The sequence below is a fragment of the Plectropomus leopardus genome, chromosome 14, assembly GCF_026936395.1.
Source record: "Plectropomus leopardus strain MGB_pleo_1.0 chromosome 14, ASM2693639v1, whole genome shotgun sequence".
Lineage (NCBI taxonomy): Eukaryota > Metazoa > Chordata > Actinopteri > Perciformes > Serranidae > Plectropomus > Plectropomus leopardus.
In genome coordinates, this window is record NC_142189.1 from 16,199,564 (window position 1) to 16,215,419 (window position 15,856).

Consider the following 15,856-nt stretch of genomic DNA (forward strand, 5'->3'; position numbering starts at 1 on the left):
CTCTCGTGGATAGCGTGACTATCAATTCTTAATATCACTTGCATCTTTTGCTTGTCAGTTTGCCAGGCACTAATTGTTCCCGTCATTTCAGAGCCTGCTTCCCCTCCTGCCCTGCAGTGTTTCCACCTTTAGCTATCATCTGATCTCCACACCTGTTCCCAATCCCCTAATAAGCTCCCCAGCACATATACAGGCCACTTCTCTTTACTTTCTGCTTGTTATGGCCATATGTCTGCATTTTGGGGATTTTTGCTTGCTTGCCTGTCTTTCCACATGTTTTCACATATTGAACAACCTTTTTTTTTATTTTAAAGTAAAGTAAACCTTTTAATATTACCTGTCTACCTCGAAGTCATGCCTTAAGGTCAATTGCCTGTAATACTTAGCCTTAACTGTGGCACATGTGCAGCAGCTAATGATTATTTTGATGATCAGTTAAACTGCTGTTTATTTTCTTATTTAACTACTATTACTTAAAACTTAAAATATCAGAAAATACTGAGAAATACCTGGCATATTTTTTCCACAGTCTAAGGTCATGTCTTAAAATGTCTTTTTTGTCTAACCAACTATCCAAGACCCAAAGATATTCACTTTACTATAATGTATTTAAGAAAACAAAAACAAAAATTCTCACTTTTAAGGCACTTGAACCAACAAACGTTTACAATTTTGCTCTGCTTTGTTCCAATAAATTTTCTGTCTAATTGATTGATTGACTAGTCTCTGCAGCTGTAGTGTACAGTTCAGCAAATGTACTGTTTTTATTGGTTTATCTGTTAAAGTACAACAAAAACATATCTTCAAAACTTTGTAATCCTTAAGTTATTAAATCACTAAATATAGAGATACTTGTTTTTTTAACTGGATGGCAAAACACAATTATTGGAGAGAAAATGCTCATGTTTCTTTCCCGCTGTTTTGTTTTTCTTCTCTTTAGATGCTTCATGTGTTTGAAAAAGTTCCAGGATTCAAAGAGATTCGTATTATGGGATTTCGGTGGGTTGAATTTTATTATTTCTTTTAGTCTTTTTTTTTTTTTTTTTTAAAGGTTGGCACTCCAAATGCTCTCTGTAATTATAACTGAGTTTGACAATACAACACTGAAAATAAGATATGAGACTCCAAACATAAATTTCTTATTCTTTCCTCCGAGGTGACTTTTATGACAGCGTTTTATTGCTCAAGTCTCAAGAGAAACTGTAACGTCCTCTAAAATATCCTCTTTTAGGATATGACTCAGAAATGTCTGCCTCAGCAGACAGCCATTACCGGTGCGGTCTGTCTGTTGTGAGGGTTTCTGACGTGATGTGTTGTTTTGATCAGCTCTGAGGACGTGTCTGTTCGTTACGCTGTGGTCTTTAATGGAGAAACAGAGCTCAGTGATGACCCTGAGGGTCTCGAGGAGCCCGAGATAGACGAGGATGTGAATGCTCCTAAACTGAAGCATATCATCGTGAAGGCCTTGAAACAGGAGCCGTCTCTACCGCTGGACATAAAGACACTCAGCTTTGAGGCTGGTAAGCACAATATCACATTTAACTGAATGAAATAGAAAGTTAGTGCTCAGGATCGTATCTTAAAGCTGTTTAAATATTTCAACTCTTCCTTTTTTAGTAACCACAGTTTATCCAGTTGCGGAGCTCGGCATTAACCCTGCTGAGGATGTTGTTTCTGAGGAAGACGCCACAGAGGCACCGACAGCAGACAATACTCTCATCCAAAATTTCTTCCCTACTGTGCCGGTGATAGAAAACTCTTTGGAAGCTTATACACTCCAACCAGAAACACACACCTTTGTGCCTTTCATCCCAAACATCCTCCCAGAAAGCACTTCTGCCGCCGCTGATGAGACTCCTGTAATGTCAGCAGTAGAGGAGGAATCTACAGAAGGTACTGCTGAGGAGCCCGCTGACATTCTCACACCCAAACCAGAACTGGAAACTATCACAGAGCAGGAAGAGGAAGCAGAGCCAGAGGTGGAAGAAATACCCCAGACTGAGCCTGACGACGGAGGTGAGGCTGAACTGGAAGAACAGGTGACGGACGGTAAGGCTACTTCAGGTTAAATCTAGTTTTTAAAGCAGGTTGTAGAAGTTCAATCAGGAGAGACAAGTTCAACAATTCAAAGCTTTATTGAGTTGCTAAACATTAGATTAAGGTTTGGACTTCATCCAGAGGTATTGACAGAAAACAAAGAGCTTAGGATCGAACCACAACTTAACCCACACTCTGCCATCATGCTCTGGTTTCTAAGTCGGGGGTTTATCAAAAAACACATTAAACAGCACAGAAAAGTAACCAAAACCAAAAGCTATAACAGAATTTTAGGAATTTAACTTTGCTGTTGAAATATACTCTATATACTGGTTGAAAACTATGTTAGTATGAAGAGTTAAGTAATTACACAGTGATATTCTTTCTTATCTCATGAACACTTAATATTACTAATTATCTGATGTACTGAGACTGACACTGGTGCAGTTAACATTTTGGTTTCCACAGCAACCCTGTTTTAATGTGTTATGTATCTATAAATGTTAGTCATATGTTCTTCAAATATGCTGGCTGCATTTTTCCATAAAAAGACAAAAATATGGATTCAATTTGAAGGCGTGAATTGATTATAGATTTAAAAAAACATTTATCGGTAAAAAGCCTTCTTAAGTTCAGGAGAGACTCGTGGGTACCCATAGAGCTCATTTTCATTTAGATATCTTGAGGTGAGAGTTCAAGGGTACCCTTTGAGAATGGCCATGCTTTGGTACCACTATGTCTTTTTAAAGACAGTATCAGCCATGGATTATTTTCACTAGTCGAGGGAGCTAGGGGAAATTCACAATGTTACAGCAGCTTTGAGGTACGAAGAAGTATAAGCTGTGAAATAACAATGCAATAGTAAAAAAAAATTATTATAGATATAATAGATATATATATAAAAATGCTGAAATATTAAAATTAACTCCAACCCTCAGTTTAAGTGGGTAATAAATGTTCGGCTTAATTTTACACTATCGGGGGTGTTGCGTGAAACTCGCCAAATTTCCAAGGGACACATTAAAGTCACTTGGTGGTGAATGTCAGCACTGGACTGTACAAATAAAGAGTGACCTATTTTTTTCTTTTACAAACACATATCTGCACAGAACACTCACCTCTCATGGGAAATGGAAATGGCAGTACAATTAGACTTGGTGGTTTGGTTTTGTGCATGAAGATGCTCCCTGCTGGGGCAACACACCATATTAAAACCCATTAACAAACTGCGGCCTGCGAGTGGTCGAGTCATTACAAACTCATGTTGTGCAGCTGAACTTTGGTCAAACCTGCAAAACTTCATCGTAAACCTGAGTAGTTTCCAGATGTATATAGATATAAAATGTATCAGACTTGTCAAGCCAAATTTGTGGTAATGTGTGTAAAATGATACACAAGACTTTTACTGTATAATGCATCCATAAGAAAGTATATTGAGTATTAGGTTTAAATATAAAATTTATTGTCAAAAAAAGTCTCAAATGAAGGGTTGAAACAATTATGATTATTATGAGACCTCATAAAGCAGATTAAAGGAATAGTTTGACATTTTCAGGAACACACTTTCTCTCTTTCTGTGAGAGATGAGAAGATCGATACCACTCTTGTGCATTAAGTTTGGAGTTAAAGCCGGGAGGTGATTAGCTTAGCTTACCTTAGCATAATGACTGGAAGTAGGGAGAAACAGCCAACCGTGCACTTCTAATGTCTGCGGTTCACTCTAAAGCTCACCTATTGACTCTTATCCGTGTAATTTGTAGACATACAGTAATTTGAAAATTAAAGTTTATAATTTGTTGGGGAGTTAGGTGGTGTAACTGTTTGTGAAACTAGCAGAGACGCCACTCGCCTGGTTGTTTCACTGTGACATCAGGCTAGCTCTCGTTCCACTCTTTATGCTATGCAAGACCACCCTAAGCACCATACTTAACTCACAAACAGGAGAGTGGTTTTAATCTGCTTATCTGACTTTGCTGAAATGTCGAAACTCTCAAATTATTCCCTACAACCTCCAGCCTGTCACAGTCTGTCACCCGGGCGTAGTGTGGTAACACTGATGTGTGAGGAAGGAAAAGACACACACCGGCAGCCTTTTAATTGTGAATAGAGGAGCAATTGTAACCGACGTTTCAATAAAGAAATAAATGTACTTTAATTGATATGTTATGTTGAGCTAATATGCTTTTGCAAAAGGAAGTTTGTGTTGACCTGTAGCAGGAATCAAACTGAAACTGAATTTAGGGGAACTGTCAGGTCCATTACAGATATTGCAGTGAGCATTGTCTGTCAAGTTTTGAAAGGTGTAACCACAATTGCGAGTACTTTCAGTTCACCATTGCTCCAACTCACAGTGTCTTGAAAAAGCCTCAGTGGTGACTGTACACTGTAGTCTGGCACTCTGTGTTTCTCTCCATTCTCCCCTTTCTCACCCAGATGCACCCTCAGGTACCAAAATTTGGTACATATTGACTTAGCATGAGTAATAAAATACATATAGAGTTCGGTACAATTATAGATATTACAGTTCTGGTAGCCCACCTATCAGCTAAATCTGCGTAACACAATGCATGAGTGTCCTGCATAAATTACTGTAATACTGTAATAAATGTTTTCCTGATATGTTATATTTTAGAAGAACCTGAGCCAGCTGATGGGGTCACTGAGGAAAATCCAGAGCAACAAACTGAGGACCTTCCCTTAGCAACTCCGGACTCCCAGCCAGAGGAAGTAATTACTGATGCACCTGCTGGGATTAACCTGGACCTGTCGGAGTCACCAGAGTTGCCAGATTCAACAGATCCAACAATTGCTGAGTTATCCATCATAGAAACAGCAGCCCCAGTCACTACACCATCATCTCATGAGGATGTCGTCCAAGGCATTGAACCAGAAACAGATGTGGAGCCTTTGCCCTCCCCTGCAGAGAGCGGCGAAGCCCCTGAGGATGGTGATGAGTCTAGTGGAGGGCAAAGTGGAGCGACCCCGGTCGCAATAACCCTGCTTCCTGAGGAGTCAAACATTCAAGAGGATGCTGGGTCAAGTCTGAACGGGACCAGTGTGGAAATGATTGAACCTCTGGAAGAAGAGAGCGGTAGTGGATTCCCCTCAGAGTCTGACGAACGTCCGTACGAATCCACGGCAGCACCGGCCATGAGACAAGCCAGCACCCCTCTGATGACGGCAGTGGATAAGGGCAAAGAGTTAGTGGTTTTCTTTAGCTTGAGGGTCACTAACATGATGTTTTCTGATGACCTGTTCAACAAGAGCTCCCCAGAGTATAAATCACTGGAGAATACCTTTCTTGAGCTGGTAGGTACACAAGCTTTTGTGCTGGATATCATGCTTTTGCATGCTTTTTTCTCATATTTGCTTTTGTAGCACAAGCTGAAATGTAAGTTAGAAATGCATTAGTGCAATATATAGTTAAACTTTGGTTTTAGATGATATTTTAGGCAGTGTAAAAACATATTACAGTAGGCCCAAGTTGGTGCTTAATCTAAATCTTGTTGTCCTGCACAAGTGAGGGTGCACTTTAAGCCTTATCCTCACATTTTTTAATCATAAAATCAACAGTAAATTAAAAGAAATGTATATTTTTCTTGATCAAATTTTTTCTTTTTTTATAAAAGTGTTGTGAAGTGTGATAAGGCTTTAAACAATCGCCAAATTATTGATTAAATTTGCAGTATGCTAATGCTTTAATTTCAGAGGAGACATTGTTTCAACAGTATAAAGAGATGATTTTGTTTCACTTAGACACAGCACTCTGGGTCCAGAAACTCGCCAAACCCTGGAGCTTCCAGTAAATCTGGGCCTGGGAGACAGAAGACTTTAGCCTCCATACCGGTATTTTTTTCCATATTGGAACTACATCTCCAATGCCTCAGAGAGAGCATGACCTTTCTGTTTCTTTACTAACCTTTTCCAAATGCAGTATCTAACAATCTGAAAGCACCTAACATTTCTGAAGTATTTAGCTTTAGTTTTTAGTTTTGCTTTGTCCTTAAATTAGACATTAGACCTTCCTGCTGCAGCTGCTCATGTCTATTGTTTTTTTCCGTGAGTCTGGCTCGAAAGTTGGTGGGCTTGTTTTTGTGTGTTTTGCCTTAATTCTTTTGAATTGTGCTAATGTCTGACTTTTCAGGGATTGTTTAAATTCTGTTCGACTAATATTTCAGAATGTCATTTTGTACAATTTGTGTCTGCAAGGGATTCATCCAAAGCTCTTGGCTATAAAATGCAAAGAGGCTCCTGCTATTAAGAGGAAATTTAAAGAGGAAAACATGCTAAATGAAATGAATAGTACAACAGATAAGAATATTGACACCACTCTCACAGCTGTCCTTTGAATATGTAGCTGGAGCCAGCAGCTGGTTAGCTTAGCTTAGCATAGAGACCAGAAACAAAAGGAAACAGCTAGCATGGCTCCAAAGGTAACAAAATCTGCAATATCTGCAAAATCTGCAACCCGCAATAAGTGCACCTGGCTTTTAAGCCAATTTTTCATAGTGGCTGAACAATGGATTTACAACTTCCGGGTCTGTAACGTGACGCCATTAGGCCTAAAAAGACTTTTTCCCATAGACTGTAATTGTGAAAAAGATTTCTGTAAATCAGTCAATAAATTAACAAAATTTCACTATTTGATCCATTCAGTCTAATAACATTTTCAAGAAGTCAAGAAGAGACACAGGAGCAGATAATTTTATTCCCATTCAAGTTAGCAGAGCCCTAAACTATAAGTGAACTGCTTGCTCTGTGGTCCCAGTGATGTGGAGACCCAAATAACTTCATACCCAGGAAGTCAAACTTCTTTTGTCTTCATGCACCACTGAGCAACTTTTATACAAAAGAATGGGGCCCTGCCTGGAAAAACTGTATCCAATGTTCAATATATATCCACCACCAGCAGCTCTAAAGCTTGTTCTATCATAATGTCGCTGCTGGTTGCCAAGCAACCTAAAAATGACAACAAGATTCCACAAAGTTCCAGGCCAAGAAACAGCTCTCGGTAAAATCACAAATTGTCATTTTTCACTTATATTTTTGTCGGCATATTTTGTTGCCTTTGGGCAGAGCGAGGTTAGCTGGTTCCCACTGTTTTCAGTCTTACGCTAAGGTAAGCTAACTGGCTGCTCGCTGTGGTCTTACACAGGGTTTCACAGCCATGGAAAACCTGGAAAAGTTATGGAATTTCACAAAAATGTTTTCTAGTTTTGTAAATGTAACTGAGTAAGGAAAAATCATTGAACATTTTGAAACAGTCATGGAATTTTTGTTTGTTAAGAAATTGTTACAGTAATCTTCAGTGGATATCCTTCAACACATACTAGAAAATGTATTTCCTGAAGCTGTCGTACAAACACATCTCTAATATGCGTTGGTGGGTGACTTTTTTTTTTTAGCCATCACCACCATCCTTTTCTCCCTGCGTGCCGTCTCTCCCTCCATTTATGTGCCAGCCAGCTGAAGTTATGTTTAAGTATAGTCTGAATCTTATATGTTTCAAAAATGCCATGCGAGTAGGGGGAAAAAAATTATTATGGAAAAGTTTTTAAATTTTGTGCATGGAAATGTGTGAGAACCCTGTTTAAATTAAACAGACACGCATGAGAGTGGTGTCAGTCCTCTCGTCTTACTCTTACTACATATATCCAAAAAGAATATTTTTACCAAAATATCAAACTATTCATTTAAATAACAACATTGTAAGATAAACATCAACTGCTGTCAGTACTTTTTACAGACAAGCTCGATGGTATGATATACTATGGATATACTATGGAGGTGCTGCTTGTCAGAGTTGCATTGTATCATAACGTAGCATACACTCATTATTATCTATCTTTCGTGGGACAGACAGTTGTGTTTATGTGTACAGTTTAAATCTAGTTAGTTTCTTGCCAGCAAAATGCAGAATATATTTTTGTACATTTGTCGCTCATATGTGTGTTAGAGCACTGACGACTTGTGTGTTTCAGCATGTTTTGAAGCCTTAAAAGACGAACTTGCAGAGTGAATGAATAAATGAATTACCGTGGAGTACAATCATTTGATAATAGGCTTAGTAATGCAGCTTTATGCATTTTGTGTTGCTTAAACTGTATTGCTTTGTACATGGTAGAAAGCAAACTAGTGCAGGGTAGTCTGAATCATGAGACCCGAGTCTGCCTTAGTCATTGTAGGACTCAGAGGTTTGTGACTTGTGGTAAGAAGCTTTAAGTAATTCAGTTCCAGCACCACACACACTGTGCTATTAATGGGTCCAATCTTCTTAGTGCGACATCAGTCAGGTTACATCTGTATGTTGTGGTAGTGTTACTGTATTGGTTATCTGGTATTGAAGACTTACGATTTGTATGTACTGCTGTAGGCATCAAGACAATGAAATAAAATAGATCACAGATTGGCCGAGGTCATTTTGTTGTGGAACATTTGTGTGTAAATGCACATATTTTCAATAGATGCTGAAATTTTCCTTTTTGTCACATTTGTTATAGGCTACATTTTTCTTTAAGTAAGAGTTTTAAATTAGCATTTAATCTCCTGAAACCTGTGCGTTATTAGTGCACATCGAAGCAAGAAGCATCACTTGACATCCCTGTTTAGTTTCAAGGCTTACCCCGAGGTTGACGGCAGGGACGTATTTTTAGGCTTGTGCCCTGTGCTCTGTGTTACGTAAAGGCCTCAGCCTCAAACTGAGGAGGTGCATCGATACAAATTGGATTGTGTGTTTGCGGCAATGCCGAGGAGCAGAGGGAATGTGAGCTTATAGAGCTACTCTAGGGTGGCTCAGTTTTTTTATGATAGAGCCTCTTGGGTTTAGATAAACAGTCAATAATGTGTTTCTTTATCATTTCCACTCATTTATTATATTTTTTATATACTTTAAATTGAGGTTTTGATGATTCATGTTCTAAATCTGATCTGTTTTGATTCTGTGTTCTGAAACAATGTACAGTTTCCAAATCATTTGCACAGCATATACATAAATATTCAATATCTGCACAAGGTCAGATAATACAATATGAAGTAGTTGGGATTAGAGGTGTTGACTCGAGTCACATGATTAGGAGTTGGACAAAACTTGAGAAAAACAACAAAAACTGCAACTCGACATGAACTTTAAGAGCAGTTACTTGTGACTTCACTTGGATTTAAGCCTATTGACTAAAAAGTACTTGATACCTTCTCCCAAGCCAAAATATAAAAAAGTAAGTTACTAAAAATGTGTGCCAAAATTCAATTTATTTCCAGAATCAACTAACGTTAATGCTGTTTATTTCCAGCAAGTCGATACTTAATTCCCCAGATCCATTTTTTTATTTTACCAATTAGACGACATCCAGTGAAGTTGCAGGATAGAGCCATTAAAAAAACTAACGTTACATTTCTGAGCACCAGTTGGGGAAAAAAAAGATATCGTAGATAATTTTGTTGATATATGTTAACTATTGGGTAACAAAAAATGAATTGCAATATGCAAAACAGGCACGTCTAAAATTAAAGTCTGAGATGCAACAAACCCCAACTTCATGTGACATTTGAAGTTACGTAAAGAACAGAGGAATAACATAGCGAGTTAATGTGGGTGCCATTAACTAATTGCAGTACTAGTTAATAGTGGAATATGCTATGAAACTGCAATGTCAGCACTACTTTTTTATGATTAAGTTCAGTTGCACTTGCAAATTTTAAAAAGCCCTCCTGACTTTTGTCAATTTACAATGGCATTTAAGTGAAGAGCACATTACGACAAACTTGGGACTCGTCAGCTTTGATTTAGGACTTCACTTAGGGTTTTGTTGGTCCTGGCCTGGTACTTGACTTGGTACTTGAGTGCAAAGACTTGAAAATTACTTGATTGATTTGTAAAACAATGACTTGGTCCCACCTCTGGTAGGGATACGTTGCAAATAATTCCATATACAGATGCAACAATCCAAATAAATAATTTAAATAACACTCCATCTCCAATCTTTAATGGTTGCCAAACTGTGGTTACAGCAGCTTTCCTCATTAATCGATGTATTTAGCTTCCTGGCAAAACTAATGTGGTCAGACGTTTGAACTGGTAAGTATTTACCGTCTACTGTCTGTTCTCATTATCCCATTAGGAATAGTCTTCATACTGTATCTTCCTTTTAAATGGGCTATTTAGGAAGAGAAAATAAACTTTGGAGCAAATATTTCAAAATGGTCTGAGGTTTATTGATCCCTGAAAAAACAGCAGTTAGATTAATGAAAATATGTACATGTTCTGCAGCCCATTTAAATGGACATAATATAATGTTTTTCTGGATATTGGACCCCATTTGTGATACTGTTCATTCACTGTCTCATATATATGTAGTCATATATATGAACCATTAGCCTGCAGTGGCTTGCAATTCCCCGTGTTTGCCTCCATTACTCCTGTACCTACTGGTTTGTGAAGCAACCAATAAAAATCGGACATGGAGGTTGGAATGTATTTATTTGCTACAGTAAATCATAAAAAAACACATTTTCATGTCAGCATAATATTCTTTGTGACCTTAGTTTTTTTTAAACGACATCAGAGAAGGGATGTTTCATCAGGTCTTCCAAAACAAGAACCAGTAGATACATGTGTAACCTCAGAGAAGCCTGTGATCGTGTCAAAGACTGAAATTATGGATGTTTTTCTTTCATTTTGTCTACATTTCTTAGGCAAAACAGGAATCTACACTGTTGTCCTTAGTCCACAGTACAGACTGCACTGAGGTTTGTTGTGAAAGGACTCGGCTTTGACCTTGTGCGAAAGGCAACAGAGACACAGATTGCTATCTAATCTACAGTGTAGATGTAGCACTTGACATTTTGCATTGAGACAAATGGATGCCCAAACAGCAAGCTGTGTGTCCAGTTGCACTGCAGGCTGTTGCCCATTTGTTCAGGATGTTGGACGCGGTCGTACTTTCTCCGAGACTATTAGCTATAGGGACCTAGCCCCACGTCAACTGCCGGCCAGTGATAAGTGAGGTAACCCGATCAGAGCGGAGCTCCTTAAGGCCTCTTATCTCCCGCTCGACAGCCAGGCCAGCTAAAGCATCGTAATCTCTCCCCCTCACACTGCGGCTGTTTGACGTTTGCTCCGTCTGTAGTGAACGTGAAGTGGCTGGAAGCAGAGCGGCTCAGATCGATGAACATTGATGCAGGTCCATTACTTGAGCTGGTTGACTTCCTCCTCGCCTGAATATCACCACCGTCATCAGTCTGGGTCCACAGTCTTAAAAGATTGGGTTCTCAGCTATCTGAGCTGCAAGTCTGAGTCGGTGGGAATATTTTTCAGTGCAACAATGTGGAAAATTGTGTGATATTCGTTAAAATGTGGCTGTATATATTTGATTTTACTCCACTGATGTTTTTTTTAAACTATTAGTTGGTGATGCTGTGTACTGTAAGGCTTAGAGTACCTACAAAACCATAGCTAAACTGTAAAGATGTGTAAGTTGTATAGCCTTAATTATATGCCTTTTCACCAATACTTTATAATTTAACACATATAATATCTGATTTTAAGACAGAATTTGCTAGTTGTCTGACAGCGATAAAGCCTCTGGGAGTGAGGGACAATTTTTTTGGCTGATCCCATGTAGCTAGTAGATATCCGAGTCAAGACCTTTTCTTCTGTGAGCCAGTCATTTTGGCTAATCTCTATAAACAGAAATCTGCACATGAACATAAATGTAAAAAGAGAAGCTAATATAAAGGTAACTGTCAGATAGAGCTGATGGATTCATAAAATTGCATTTTGACTATTGCTTCCGCCTCTCCACGTTTACCCTCTCAAGCGTAAATGGTCAATACTACCTGGACTACTAATGGAAACCAGAACACTTCTGAAACCAAAACCTTGTCCCATCACCCACAGATTCTCCATCCACTTGCAGAATCTACTTACAGGGGTTGGAGTTTGCTTAAACTACAGCAGATTGCCTTAATTCTGCTGAGGTCAGAGGCTGCAGAGATGGCAGTTATTGCTACCTTGCTAAGATAGCCTTTAGCAGGATTAGTTAATCAGTTTCATTTATTTTTACTCCACAATAATTCAAATTTTTCAAATTCAAACTTATTAATTCGGACACAAACTCAAGAATTTGGTTTAAATACATTACAGTACTATCTGGAGTGTGACTGCAGCTGGCAGAATAACTGATATATGATTGAACAGATGTCATAAAGTCAAAGATTCTAGTTATGCCAATTGGGTAGTTACAGCGTTTTGGCTTTGTAGTGCAGTGTAGGTGGGATAATAAAAAAAAAAAATGCCCGACAATATAGAAGGCTGCAGACATTAATCTGAGTCAGCACTTGCACTTTTGGTTCCCTCGTGTTGAAGTCAATGAGTTTTTTAAACTGGTGCTTGGTTAGGTTCCTGAAATAAGGTGTGTGGTTAACTTAAGCTGACGAGACTTTCACTTTATGTTCTACGACATAAGATATGTCTGTAAATACCTTTTAAGCTTTTATGTGTCTGGCTTGACTTTAGAACTTACTATACACAGCTTTACAGCCTTTTTGTGGTGGCAATGTTAAGTCAATGGTGTTGCAGTCCATTTGTAGCATAACTTTAGCATTTAACTTTTGGCGATTGCATTTAGGCTTCAAAAATTTGTGAAGATGTACTTGCAGAACAAATTTTTCCGTGTTATAAACTTTTGCTTGCTACATAGCTCATTAAGATACCACTGGCTTTTTGAAAAGAGAGGCAGGGCGACGCAAACTTCTGCATCAGCATACAAAAAACATCCCTGCAGCACTCTATAGCATGCATATGTTACTGTTAGGGACTTGAGATAAAAGCTTTCACTAAACAGCATATATTATAGATTTACTTTGGACTTGTGATAGCAATGATGTCATGTGGGTTTTCTTTAGTGTCTGATCCTCATGTGTTCTCGGGCTCTTCCTTGACTAGAAATAGCTCTTTCTGTGTGTTCTTATACTAAAGCTTATAGAGCTAACCCTAATTTTGTTCTGCATCTAATTACACAGTCAGCGCAGTAATGGCAGGATTTCATGCTTGCATCAAAATTTAATTATGAACTATTCGTAGTATTCACACTGTAAAATGTGACCTGATTAATTCAAAATCAGCCGTGCTACGACAACCTCAGTCCTGTCGTTTTGGAAGTAAAACCACAGGTAAATGTGGTCTCTGCTGCCCCGGTCTTCTTCTCAGGAGGACACAGATTTCTACTGACACTTGACACCGACACGAATCTGATATCATTTCATTAACCTAAATATCCAAGTGGGATCTTTGTCCTCCTAGAATTGAGAAGGATTCCCTTTTTTATCCTGAAAGATGAAATCTTGATTCAGTGTGGTTTTCCAGGAACATTATATTCACTTACTGATCAGTAACTGCACAGAAAACTAACATAAAATAAGAAAACTGAGTCCATTCTCTGGAACATTTCAAGATAACAGTTAAATAAACTGATGAAACATAAAGTAAATATATATATTAATTTGCTTTCCTCCCCCCTCCCCATAGCTTCTGCCATATCTCCAATCCAATTTGACCGGATTCAAGCAGCTTGAAATTCTCAACTTCAGGAACGGCAGCGTTGTGGTCAACAGCAGGATGAAACTGGACAAACCGGTACCCTATAATGTCACAGAAGCTGTTCACTGTGTCCTCGAAGACTTCTGCAACGCGGCATCGAAACGGCTCGACATCGAGATTGACAGTCGCTCCTTGGAAGTGGAACCAGGTGAAATGTCCTTCCTCGTGTGTACTGTTGTGTCTTATGCGATTACAGGATGCAGACACATCATGCAGAAAAAAAAAAATAAAATCTGTTCTTGCAGAGATGTTCAGTCATGCTACAAGGTCAGAGCGCCTGTCTACAACACGCATCGTCACTCTGCTGTCTTTCGCGCTCTGTAGGTGATGCGCAGTATTAATGTGATGCATAGTTTTGCTTGAAAGAGTTCATGACTGTGACCTCATTAAATGCAGCTTATTGAAAGCAGACACCGTCATTCACATCAATCAAAATGCCCTGTTATTTCTCCTCAGTGAGAGACAGGTGGACGCTGCATTAATGCTAATAAGCTATCACCTCTCTGGTCTCTATTTCCTCTACACCTCTCTTCCTGTCCATCCTCCACCTCTCTCTTCTCTCCTCCTCCTCCTCCTCTCTCTGTTGGGTGCAGCTGACCAAGCAGACCCCTGTAAGTTCCTGGCTTGCAACGAGTTTTCACGCTGCGTGGTAAACAGTTGGACCGACGAGGCAGAGTGTTTGTGTGATCCGGGCTACAGCACCGTGGACGGCCTGCCGTGTCAGAGCACCTGCGCTCTGCAGCCGGACTACTGCCTGAATGGAGGCCTGTGTGAGATAATCCCAGGGCACGGAGCCACCTGCAGGTACACACAATGACGAGTCAAAGAAAATACAAACGGCATGATCTCAACTCTTTTAAAGGTTTATGCATTTCTAACAAGAGAATGTACTCGACTATACATTACAGCTACAGCTACTTCAAAAGCATACCTTTACTCTTTACAAATGTATTTTGTTGAAAGCAGAAAAAGGAACTGTAGTTAAAACCTGTCCTTGGTGAAACATTCAAGGACTTACAAAATTTTAGAGCTGAGTGCTGAAAAACATTGTGATCTTCAACTATTTTATCACATCCAAAAGATAAACCTTCAGCAAATATTGATGCTGTTGAGAAGCTCATGTGTATTTATAAGTTTCTCTCAGTTGTTGTTGCTGTTTAGCAGCCAGCTCATAAATGTTTCTTGTAAATGTTTTCTGTTTGGATGTTTCTTGAATTCACCAGTGAGAATTAAACAGTTTGATCAAAAATGCCTCTTTAAGGTTGCCCAGTGGCTCAGTTGTTAGAGCAGGCACCCAATGTATAACGGCTGTGTCTTCACCACAGTGGCTGCAGGTTCGTGTCCAGCTTCGGCCATTCGCTGCATGTCATCCCCTCTCTCTCCCCCTTTCACGCTATATCTGTCGTATCAAATAAAGGCACTGAAAAGCACAAAAATGTATCCTGAAAAGGAAAAAATTGCCTCTTTAAAGGTATATTATAGGACTGACAGTTAGTGTTTGCAAACAGGCTCATCAGCAAGCAAAGCGATTAAAGATGATAGTCAGATGAGTGATGATTAAAAAGGATTACTCCTCTATTGGTCTATACATTGATATTTGGGAAAATACTGCATAGTTTATCTTTAAAGTCACAGTGAAAAAAACATCAAAAGATCATCTTGGTTCTCTTGTTCTCTCCATCAACACTGAAACAAGATGTTGCTGCAAGACTTAAACCAGGGATTATTCGGTCAATAAAGAAAGTGGTTTCATTTGAACTGAAGAGTTTAGGATTGTGAAGGAAAAATCTGTGAGGATTTAATTGTTCTCCAATGTTTTTTTTTATGTAAACTATTTTCCTCGAAGTAGGAGTAATAATTATGTGCATTTCTTGGTATTTCTTGTTTTCAGCAATCAAAGTGAAAAAGTTGAGTTTACAGGGTGTTTTTCTCTAAACTTCTGTATATATGTTTTCTTATCTCTGTCAGATGTCCTTTAGGTAAATACTGGCACTACCACGGAGAACGCTGCAACGAGCTGGTGTCAATTCCAGTAGATCCTCCGTTAATTATAACCTGCCTCGTGGGAAGCCTCTGCTTTGTTTGCGCCATCATCGGCATTTTGATATTCATTAACAAGAAATGTATTAAGACCAAAAAGGCTGTAACTTTGGTGTAAGTGTGATTTCTTTCTATTCATCATATTTTAAACTGTTTTTGTTTGTTTGTTTGTTTTAGGATGTG

At 38.8% G+C, this 15,856-nt stretch overlaps 1 protein-coding gene across 8 annotated transcripts in view; it reads left to right on the plus strand.

The window, feature by feature from the left end:
* Positions 1-15,856, plus strand: part of impg1b (interphotoreceptor matrix proteoglycan 1b) — a 28,967-nt gene that overhangs the window by 9,712 nt on the left and 3,399 nt on the right. For 5 of the 8 annotated variants that reach the window (XR_015778801.1, XM_088087956.1, XM_088087953.1 and 2 more), the window contains 9 exons: positions 941-999; positions 1,327-1,520; positions 1,618-2,049; positions 4,670-5,346; positions 5,794-5,883; positions 10,729-10,782; positions 13,562-13,781; positions 14,227-14,437; positions 15,602-15,787. Coding sequence is in view for 7 of the 8 variants with exons in the window: in XM_088087956.1 (XP_087944082.1) it covers positions 941-999; positions 1,327-1,520; positions 1,618-2,049; positions 4,670-5,346; positions 5,794-5,883; positions 10,729-10,782; positions 13,562-13,781; positions 14,227-14,437; positions 15,602-15,787 (2,123 nt within the window). In the remaining variant the exon portion in view is untranslated. The remainder of the gene's footprint in view (positions 1-940; positions 1,000-1,326; positions 1,521-1,617; positions 2,050-4,669; positions 5,347-5,793; positions 5,884-10,728; positions 10,783-13,561; positions 13,782-14,226; positions 14,438-15,601; positions 15,788-15,856) is intronic. The other 3 variants (XM_088087952.1, XM_088087954.1, XM_088087955.1) reach the window with 3 other exon arrangements.